The sequence below is a fragment of the Phalacrocorax carbo genome, chromosome 19, assembly GCF_963921805.1.
Source record: "Phalacrocorax carbo chromosome 19, bPhaCar2.1, whole genome shotgun sequence".
Taxonomy (NCBI): domain Eukaryota; kingdom Metazoa; phylum Chordata; class Aves; order Suliformes; family Phalacrocoracidae; genus Phalacrocorax; species Phalacrocorax carbo.
In genome coordinates, this window is record NC_087531.1 from 8,452,204 (window position 1) to 8,462,799 (window position 10,596).

Below are 10,596 nucleotides of genomic sequence, written 5' to 3' on the forward strand. Positions count from 1 at the left end.
GGGCGTGGGTTGCCACCGCCGGTGGGGGTGCCCAGGCTGCGGGGAAGGGCTGCTCCTGCGCGGGCAGTGGGCACAGGTTGGCTGAGCCTGAAAGAGAGACAGGAGCGATGGCCGGTGGTGAGCTCCGCTCTTGCCCCCAGGAGTGGTCCCCGGGCTGCAGGGCTGGGCTCGTTGCCTACCTGGTGGGGAGAAGGTTTCGGGGAGTACAAAAGTGTGGAGGAGCCGGGGTGCCGGGGCGGCACGGGAGCCGCGCGGTGGGAGCCCCAGTGGTGGCCGCGCCATGGTTCGTTGTGGTTGTTGGCCTCTAAGGAGACTCTGGGGTCTCCCGGGACAGAACGTGTCGGCTGTCCGTGTTCCGCCATGCCCCTAGAGCCTCCCCAGCTCCTCCTGGGGAGGGAAAGGGTTAAGGGGGGCTGGGGTGCCCCCGATGTGTTGCGGGTTCATCAGCTGTCAGCGGCGGTGGGTACAAGTGGCTGTTTCTGGAAGCCTTTGGTCCCTTTGCGGAGCTGGGCTCTCCTTGGGATTCGCGGTCCCCGGTGGAACGAGTCCCACGCCTGGAGTGCTGGGATGGCGGGTAGGGGCTCTTCAGGAGGGGTGGGCAGGGCAGGCGAGGTGGCGGTGCCGACGTGGATGGTGGAAAGGGAGGGGTTTGATGGTGCAGCCCTTGCAGTCAGCGGTGCTGTGGTCGGGAGGCTGCGGGGGAGGACCAGGCGGGTGGCAGCCAAGGCAGCTGTTGGAGTGGCTGTGTGCTGCCGATGGCCCAGCCGGCATGCCGGCAGCGGGGAGTTAGCCTATAGGTGATTAGGAGGAATCTGTGGCCTGGGAGCCAGGCTTCCACTTGCCAGGCATCAGCCGGGAATGCCATCCTGCTGTGAGGAGCAGGCCTGGAAAAATCCTGGACTTTGCTGGGGAGAAGTCGTTTTCACACATCCTCAGGGATCCCCCCGGGAAAGAGGCCCTCCTCGACTTGCTGGTTGTGAATGGAGGAGGGCTGCTGGGAGAAGGGATGGTCTTGGCCGCAGTGATGGTGAAGCGGTTGAGTTGAAAACGGTCCGTGTAATGAGAAAGAAGGAGAGCAGAGTTGCTCCCCTGGCTTTTGAGAGAGCAAACGTCAAGCTCACCTCGCAACCACAGTCATGATCCAACTGGTTTCTTTGGAGCGGTGGTACAGTCACCTCTTGCTCCCAAGAGTTTAAAGGGGGCAAAGCGTCGGTGAGTTTAATACCCAGCGTGGATCATCATTCTTCAAGTGTCTTTCAGCTGTTATCGTTCGCAATCAGTCAACAGTCGACCTACCACGAACTATCAACCCTGCAGCAATCTTCAACATTCGAACGGTGACTAACAGTAGCAACGAGCAAACATACGAACATCATCCTGGGGTTGTGTTGGGACATCCATCTCCCATAGGGATAGGGTTTGAAGGGGGAATGTCAAGTGCGTGGGTGCAGACTGGGGGCGTGGCCATTTCACACATGGCATTTAGGGCAGCGTTAGCCTCAGGGACAGCTTTTAAGGGAGCGACTCCTTCACAGCGGACACGGATTTCCGTAGCGTGCTCTTAATACAGCTGATAATAATACAAACTACCACAATTACGATGATGACCGTTAGCAAAGACTGAGGGAGGCTACTTAGCCTCCCCAACAGGGAAATCCCAAACGCACTGAAAACTTTCCCCAGGCACTTAGTCCCTAGCGCAGTGGGCATTTCTCTGGTGTCTTTGGCCATTCTCTTCACCTCATTCATCTGTTCTCGTAGTGGCACTGAAACGTGTGCCATGTGGACGCAACTGTCACCTCCCGATAGCTTCAGCTTCCCGCATACGCCTTTCTCCCTCGGCAGGAGGAAGTCTAACACAGCTCAGATTTGAGCAGTCGTCTTGCTGGTTGCTTGCAGTCGATGCTTTAAGAGGCCTAGGCTATCATGTGCAGAGTTTGTTAGTGCCTCTAGCTGCAGGCTTGGGTCTAGGAGAGAGTGTTTCGGACTGGAGGGATCCCGATTCCAAAGATTGCGCGCGGTGGCGGTGCAGCTGGTGCAGGGGACAGGAGTGTTGGGGCGAGGACGATGCTCGGGGCGGGCGAGCGTGCGAGATGAGACGGTGAGCGGCAGCATCCCCGGGAGCTGCGCCGTGCCATGCTGATGGCACCGGGACTGCGCCCGTGCAGGCCCCAACGGGACTCCTAACGCCCCAGCGGCATCACTGGGACTGCCCGAAGGAAGGGGCTTATCCCCTACGACTGCCGGTGCCGGGGGCTGCTCTGACGGGACCTCAGCCCGCACCTTCTGCAAGACCCACCCGCAAAGCTGAGGCGGCTCCCCAGAGTCGCCGTTGGCTGCACTGGGCCCACGTTGCAGCAATAAAGAGGGACGAAGCTTCGGGGCACTTTCTGGCCAATGCCATGTCTTGTCATTATTCTTACTGGTTCCCCCTCTCCCAACCCCGCCTCCTTCCTGGTGTTGCAGCTGCCCACGGCGGAGCCCGAGAAGGGGAGGAGGGTCCCTGCCTGGCCTGCAGCTCCCTCCCTCGCCATTCTTGGTGTCGTTTGGGGACCTTTTGGTGCGGCAGTGAGGCAAAGGTGTGCTTCGGGGCTGCGCACAGTGGGCCCCGAGGAAGGGCGCGATTGTCTTGCGGGCCTTTGAGGGCCTTTGCAGCGAGCCCTGTCCCTGCTGGAGGGGACGCCGGTCGTGCTCAAGACGAAGGCCTTGCAGGCCCTGTTGGGGGGGGGTGTGCCCTCCCCGGCCCCCGAGCTCTGCCCTTGTCGCAGAGGCTCTGGGTGTCCGCCAGGAGCCGAGGGGGAGCCCTCGCCCTCCCCCTCTTCTTTATCTCGTGAGGCTCAGGGAAGCTGTAGCCCTCCATGTGGTACGGAACCCTTGTCCCAGGGGCTCTGTGCTGCTTTCCGTGTGGGGCCGTGTCTGTGAGTCCTGCAGGGCCCCGACTGTCGTGGCTCCCCCACCAAAGGGCCGCCCCCCCTGGGGAAGGGGACAGGGGAGTCCCCCACCACCATTGCCTGCTCTGCTGGCGGTGACTCGTCCCTGGGGGAGGCTCGGTGCCCTTTGGGGCTTGCTGGCTGTGATGTGGGGCTCAGCGGGGCTTTTGCACCCCTTGGGTGCCATTTCCCCATGGCCCCTGTGCTCCCTCCCCCTCCCACGCAGGCACAGAGCCGTTCTGGAGAAACAACTTTTAATGGAAAAAAACACAAGGCAACAGGTAAAATCAAAGCTACCCTACCCCACCCACCCTCCAACAGCCTCCCCGCCCTCCGCCCCTAAACACCACCCCCACTCCCCCGCCCTCCACCTCAGCCCCACGCTGCATCTAATCCCCGCCATGCCACCCCCTCTAATCCCGCCCTGCCACCCGCGTGCTGCCTGCCAGAGCCCTGCGCTTGCTGGCGGCCTTTGGCAAGGGGCTCTTCCCCCGCTTCTTGCCCCGTGCCCCTGCCATGGCAGGCTGGGGCCCTGGCAGCTCCCTCCCCGCATCCCCCCACGGCTCCTGCAGCTCCAGCCCGATGCTCTGGACAAACTCTTCCAGGCTCAGGGTGGCGTCGGCGGTCTCGGGGACGCTGTAGTCAGGGCTGAGCAGCTCCTCGGGCAGAGCGAGTGAGGCGAGGTCGCAGGGGGGGATGCCTGCGCTGGTGGCACCAGGGTCCCCAGGCGTGGGGCCGCTGCTGGGACCCTCCGGGCTGATCCCCGACTCGTCCACGGAGCAGCCAAAGAACCTGAGGGCCTCGTGGAGAGGCACCTCATCGGGCAGCGCAAGGTCAGCGGCCGGGTCTCCCAGAGGCTGGTTGTGGGGAGCAGCAGAGGGGCTGGTGTGGACGTGGGTGCCCAGGGGGATGTTGGTGCCCGGGTGTGCCCCCGCGGGGGTGCCGCTGACAGCGATGTTGGTGTGTGCTGGCTGCCCCTCGGCGTGCTCATAGGCGGGGATGGCCGTCGGCGAGATCGGGGAGGCTGTGGCCACCGCTCCAGCCTCTGCGCAGGTGCCACCGGGGTCCCCAGGCATGGGGCCGCTGCTGGGCCCTCCCTGGCTGAGCCCCTCCGCATCCAGGGAGCAACCAAGGAGCCTTAGGGCCTCTTCAAGAAGCTCCTTGTCAGAGACTCCAAGGCCAGCAGCTGGGTCCCCAAGACCTTGGTTGTGGGTGGCAGCAGAGGGGCTGGTGGGGACGTTGGTGCCTGGTGGCATGTTGCATGCCGAGGGTGCAGCCGTGCCTTCAGCGTGCTGGAGGCCAGAGCTGGACGGCGGCTGCACCGGGGAGGCTGGGGCCACCGCTCTCCTCTGCTCTTGGTAGGGGGCGTGGTGTTGGGGTTGGCCGTGGGGGGTGCGTGGGGCTGCCCAGGCCAGGCAGGTCGCGCAGCCCCCGGGGCCCCAGAGGCCAGCACCCGGCAGAGAAGCGGCACCGTGGGCGAGCGTGGCGGTGGCCCGTGGAAGCAGGCTGGTGGTTGTGCGCTGCATGTGGAACGCCCGCGGGTCGAAGAAGCAGCCCCGTGGAGGCCTCTGCAGCCCTGTGGGGGTGAGTGGGAGCCGTGTTGGTCCACGGGGACCCTGCAGGGGCACCTGCTGAGCCAGCCCCCATTGCCTGTAGCCCCCGTCTCTGCACCAGGTACGTTAGGAGCTTGTGGCCGGGGCGCTCCCCGCCTCTGGGGTGATCTGCTGTGCCGGCAAGGTGGGCTTGGAAACTGGGGAGGAGGTTCAGTTTGAGAGGGTGAAATGGGAGGGATGTCCCCAAGCCTTTGGGGAATTCTCTGGAAATTGGATGCGGTGGGCTCCCGTCAGCCAGGGGAGGGCAGCGATGCTCACTCAGGCTTGCTGAAGGCCTGTGCCATATCTGCCGGGGGGCTGGGGATGGTGGTGGGGGGGCTGAAGGTGCCCGTGGGTCGGGGATGCTGAAGGTGTTGGGGTGGCCGAGCAGAGAGGGGTGCCGTACCTGCTGGTGGTGCCTGTGGGGCGTGGGTTGCCACCGCCGGTGGGGGTGCCCAGGCTGCGGGGAAGGGCTGCTCCTGCGCGGGCAGTGGGCACAGGTTGGCTGAGCCTGAAAGAGAGACAGGAGCGATGGCCGGTGGTGAGCTCCGCTCTTGCCCCCAGGAGCGGTCCCCGGGCTGCAGGGCTGGGCTCGTTGCCTACCTGGTGGGGAGAAGGTTTCGGGGAGTACAAAAGTGTGGAGGAGCCGGGGTGCCGGGGCGGCACGGGAGCCGCGCGGTGGGAGCCCCAGTGGTGGCCGCGCCATGGTTCGTTGTGGTTGTTGGCCTCTAAGGAGACTCTGGGGTCTCCCGGGACAGAACGTGTCGGCTGTCCGTGTTCCGCCATGCCCCTAGAGCCTCCCCAGCTCCTCCTGGGGAGGGAAAGGGTTAAGGGGGGCTGGGGTGCCCCCGATGTGTTGCGGGTTCATCAGCTGTCAGCGGCGGTGGGTACAAGTGGCTGTTTCTGGAAGCCTTTGGTCCCTTTGCGGAGCTGGGCTCTCCTTGGGATTCGCGGTCCCCGGTGGAACGAGTCCCACGCCTGGAGTGCTGGGATGGCGGGTAGGGGCTCTTCAGGAGGGGTGGGCAGGGCAGGCGAGGTGGCGGTGCCGACGTGGATGGTGGAAAGGGAGGGGTTTGATGGTGCAGCCCTTGCAGTCAGCGGTGCTGTGGTCGGGAGGCTGCGGGGGAGGACCAGGCGGGTGGCAGCCAAGGCAGCTGTTGGAGTGGCTGTGTGCTGCCGATGGCCCAGCCGGCATGCCGGCAGCGGGGAGTTAGCCTATAGGTGATTAGGAGGAATCTGTGGCCTGGGAGCCAGGCTTCCACTTGCCAGGCATCAGCCGGGAATGCCATCCTGCTGTGAGGAGCAGGCCTGGAAAAATCCTGGACTTTGCTGGGGAGAAGTCGTTTTCACACAGCCTCAGGGATCCCCCCGGGAAAGAGGCCCTCCTCGACTTGCTGGTTGTGAATGGAGGAGGGCTGGTGGGAGAAGGGATGGTCTTGGCCACAGTGATGGTGAAGCGGTTGAGTTGAAAACGGTCCGTGTAATGAGAAAGAAGGAGAGCAGAGTTGCTCCCCTGGCTTTTGAGAGAGCAAACGTCAAGCTCACCTCGCAACCACAGTCATGATCCAACTGGTTTCTTTGGAGCGGTGGTACAGTCACCTCTTGCTCCCAAGAGTTTAAAGGGGGCAAAGCGTCGGTGAGTTTAATACCCAGCGTGGATCATCATTCTTCAAGTGTCTTTCAGCTGTTATCGTTCGCAATCAGTCAACAGTCGACCTACCACAAACTATCAACCCTGCAGCAATCTTCAACATTCGAACGGTGACTAACAGTAGCAACGAGCAAACATACGAACATCATCCTGGGGTTGTGTTGGGACATCCATCTCCCATAGGGATAGGGTTTGAAGGGGGAATGTCAAGTGCGTGGGTGCAGACTGGGGGCGTGGCCATTTCACACATGGCATTTAGGGCAGCGTTAGCCTCAGGGACAGCTTTTAAGGGAGCGACTCCTTCACAGCGGACACGGATTTCCGTAGCGTGCTCTTAATACAGCTGATAATAATACAAACTACCACAATTACGATGATGACCGTTAGCAAAGACTGAGGGAGGCTACTTAGCCTCCCCAACAGGGAAATCCCAAACGCACTGAAAACTTTCCCCAGGCACTTAGTCCCTAGCGCAGTGGGCATTTCTCTGGTGTCTTTGGCCATTCTCTTCACCTCGTTCATCTGTTCTCGTAGTGGCACTGAAACGTGTGCCATGTGGACGCAACTGTCACCTCCCGATAGCTTCAGCTTCCCGCATACGCCTTTCTCCCTCGGCAGGAGGAAGTCTAACACAGCTCAGATTTGAGCAGCCGTCTTGCTGGTTTCTTGCAGTCGATGCTTTAAGAGGCCTAGGCTATCATGTGCAGAGTTTGTTAGTGCCTCTAGCTGCAGGCTTGGGTCTAGGAGAGAGTGTTTCGGACTGGAGGGATCCCGATTCCAAAGATTGCGCGCGGTGGCGGTGCAGCTGGTGCAGGGGACAGGAGTGTTGGGGCGAGGACGATGCTCGGGGCGGGCGAGCGTGCGAGATGAGACGGTGAGCGGCAGCATCCCCGGGAGCTGCGCCGTGCCATGCTGATGGCACCGGGACTGCGCCCGTGCAGGCCCCAACGGGACTCCTAACGCCCCAGCGGCATCACTGGGACTGCCCGAAGGAAGGGGCTTATCCCCTACGACTGCCGGTGCCGGGGGCTGCTCTGACGGGACCTCAGCCCGCACCTTCTGCAAGACCCACCCGCAAAGCTGAGGCAGCTCCCCAGAGTCGCCGTTGGCTGCACTGGGCCCACGTTGCAGCAATAAAGAGGGACGAAGCTTCGGGGCACTTTCTGGCCAATGCCATGTCTTGTCATTATTCTTACTAGTTCCCCCTCTCCCAACCCCGCCTCCTTCCTGGTGTTGCAGCTGCCCACGGCGGAGCCCGAGAAGGGGAGGAGGGTCCCTGCCTGGCCTGCAGCTCCCTCCCTCGCCATTCTTGGTGTCGTTTGGGGACCTTTTGGTGCGGCAGTGAGGCAAAGGTGTGCTTCGGGGCTGCGCACAGTGGGCCCCGAGGAAGGGCGCGATTGTCTTGCGGGCCTTTGAGGGCCTTTGCAGCGAGCCCTGTCCCTGCTGGAGGGGACGCCGGTCGTGCTCAAGACGAAGGCCTTGCAGGCCCTGTTGGGGGGGGGTGTGCCCTCCCCGGCCCCCGAGCTCTGCCCTTGTCGCAGAGGCTCTGGGTGTCCGCCAGGAGCCGAGGGGGAGCCCTCGCCCTCCCCCTCTTCTTTATCTAGTGAGGCTCAGGGAAGCTGTAGCCCTCCATGTGGTACGGAACCCTTGTCCCAGGGGCTCTGTGCTGCTGTCCGTGTGGGGCCGTGTCTGTGAGTCCTGCAGGGCCCCGACTGTCGTGGCTCCCCCACCAAAGGGCCGCCCCCCCTGGGGAAGGGGACAGGGGAGTCCCCCACCACCATTGCCTGCTCTGCTGGCGGTGACTCGTCCCTGGGGGAGGCTCGGTGCCCTTTGGGGCTTGCTGGCTGTGATGTGGGGCTCAGCGGGGCTTTTGCACCCCTTGGGTGCCATTTCCCCATGGCCCCTGTGCTCCCTCCCCCTCCCACGCAGGCACAGAGCCGTTCTGGAGAAACAACTTTTAATGGAAAAAAACACAAGGCAACAGGTAAAATCAAAGCTACCCTACCCCACCCACCCTCCAACAGCCTCCCCGCCCTCCGCCCCTAAACACCACCCCCACTCCCCCGCCCTCCACCTCAGCCCCACGCTGCATCTAATCCCCGCCATGCCACCCCCTCTAATCCCGCCCTGCCACCCGCGTGCTGCCTGCCAGAGCCCTGCGCTTGCTGGCGGCCTTTGGCAAGGGGCTCTTCCCCCGCTTCTTGCCCCGTGCCCCTGCCATGGCAGGCTGGGGCCCTGGCAGCTCCCTCCCCGCATCCCCCCACGGCTCCTGCAGCTCCAGCCCGATGCTCTGGACAAACTCTTCCAGGCTCAGGGTGGCGTCGGCGGTCTCGGGGACGCTGTAGTCAGGGCTGAGCAGCTCCTCGGGCAGAGCGAGTGAGGCGAGGTCGCAGGGGGGGATGCCTGCGCTGGTGGCACCAGGGTCCCCAGGCGTGGGGCCGCTGCTGGGACCCTCCGGGCTGATCCCCGACTCGTCCATGGAGCAGCCAAAGAACCTGAGGGCCTCGTGGAGAGGCACCTCATCGGGCAGCGCAAGGTCAGCAGCCGGGTCTCCCAGAGGCTGGTTGTGGGGAGCAGCAGAGGGGCTGGTGTGGACGTGGGTGCCCAGGGGGATGTTGGTGCCCGGGTGTGCCCCCGCGGGGGTGCCGCTGACAGCGATGTTGGTGTGTGCTGGCTGCCCCTCGGCGTGCTCATAGGCGGGGATGGCCGTCGGCGAGATCGGGGAGGCTGTGGCCACCGCTCCAGCCTCTGCGCAGGTGCCACCGGGGTCCCCAGGCATGGGGCCGCTGCTGGGCCCTCCCTGGCTGAGCCCCTCCGCATCCAGGGAGCAACCAAGGAGCCTTAGGGCCTCTTCAAGAAGCTCCTTGTCAGAGACTCCAAGGCCAGCAGCTGGGTCCCCAAGACCTTGGTTGTGGGTGGCAGTCGAGGGGCTGGTGGGGACGTTGGTGCCTGGTGGCATGTTGCATGCCGAGGGTGCAGCCGTGCCTTCAGCGTGCTGGAGGCCAGAGCTGGACGGCGGCTGCACCGGGGAGGCTGGGGCCACCGCTCTCCTCTGCTCTTGGTAGGGGGCGTGGTGTTGGGGTTGGCCGTGGGGGGTGCGTGGGGCTGCCCAGGCCAGGCAGGTCGCGCAGCCCCCGGGGCCCCAGAGGCCAGCACCCGGCAGAGAAGTGGCACCGTGGGCGAGCGTGGCGGTGGCCCGTGGAAGCAGGCTGGTGGTTGTGCGCTGCATGTGGAACGCCCGCGGGTCGAAGAAGCAGCCCCGTGGAGGCCTCTGCAGCCCTGTGGGGGTGAGTGGGAGCCGTGTTGGTCCACGGGGACCCTGCAGGGGCACCTGCTGAGCCAGCCCCCATTGCCTGTAGCCCCCGTCTCTGCACCAGGTACGTTAGGAGCTTGTGGCCGGGGCGCTCCCCGCCTCTGGGGTGATCTGCTGTGCCGGCAAGGTGGGCTTGGAAACTGGGGAGGAGGTTCAGTTTGAGAGGGTGAAATGGGAGGGATGTCCCCAAGCCTTTGGGGAATTCTCTGGAAATTGGATGCGGTGGGCTCCCGTCAGCCAGGGGAGGGCAGCGATGCTCACTCAGGCTTGCTGAAGGCCTGTGCCATATCTGCCGGGGGGCTGGGGATGGTGGTGGGGGGGCTGAAGGTGCCCGTGGGTCGGGGATGCTGAAGGTGTTGGGGTGGCCGAGCAGAGAGGGGTGCCGTACCTGCTGGTGGTGCCTGTGGGGCGTGGGTTGCCACCGCCGGTGGGGGTGCCCAGGCTGCGGGGAAGGGCTGCTCCTGCGCGGGCAGTGGGCACAGGTTGGCTGAGCCTGAAAGAGAGACAGGAGCGATGGCCGGTGGTGAGCTCCGCTCTTGCCCCCAGGAGCGGTCCCCGGGCTGCAGGGCTGGGCTCGTTGCCTACCTGGTGGGGAGAAGGTTTCGGGGAGTACAAAAGTGTGGAGGAGCCGGGGTGCCGGGGCGGCACGGGAGCCGCGCGGTGGGAGCCCCAGTGGTGGCCGCGCCATGGTTCGTTGTGGTTGTTGGCCTCTAAGGAGACTCTGGGGTCTCCCGGGACAGAACGTGTCGGCTGTCCGTGTTCCGCCATGCCCCTAGAGCCTCCCCAGCTCCTCCTGGGGAGGGAAAGGGTTAAGGGGGGCTGGGGTGCCCCCGATGTGTTGCGGGTTCATCAGCTGTCAGCGGCGGTGGGTACAAGTGGCTGTTTCTGGAAGCCTTTGGTCCCTTTGCGGAGCTGGGCTCTCCTTGGGATTCGCGGTCCCCGGTGGAACGAGTCCCACGCCTGGAGTGCTGGGATGGCGGGTAGGGGCTCTTCAGGAGGGGTGGGCAGGGCAGGCGAGGTGGCGGTGCCGACGTGGATGGTGGAAAGGGAGGGGTTTGATGGTGCAGCCCTTGCAGTCAGCGGTGCTGTGGTCGGGAGGCTGCGGGGGAG

The 10,596-nt window shown here is 64.3% G+C and overlaps 2 protein-coding genes across 2 annotated transcripts; both read right to left on the bottom strand.

Moving 5' to 3' along the window:
• Positions 1-3,343: 3,343 nt before the first annotated feature.
• Positions 3,344-5,228, bottom strand: LOC135316484 (proline-rich protein 22-like). Its single transcript, XM_064469942.1, has 3 exons — positions 5,126-5,228; positions 4,929-5,033; positions 3,344-4,506 (listed from the first exon to the last, which is right to left on the bottom strand). The coding sequence occupies exons 1-3, from the start codon at positions 5,226-5,228 to the stop codon at positions 3,344-3,346; spliced, it is 1,371 nt and encodes a 456-aa protein (XP_064326012.1).
• Positions 5,229-8,289: 3,061 nt separating this feature from the next.
• LOC135316485 (proline-rich protein 22-like) lies at positions 8,290-10,174 on the bottom strand. Its single transcript, XM_064469943.1, has 3 exons — positions 10,072-10,174; positions 9,875-9,979; positions 8,290-9,452 (listed from the first exon to the last, which is right to left on the bottom strand). Exons 1-3 carry the CDS (start codon positions 10,172-10,174, stop codon positions 8,290-8,292), a joined length of 1,371 nt encoding a protein of 456 aa, XP_064326013.1.
• Between the last annotated feature and the right edge of the window lie 422 nt (positions 10,175-10,596).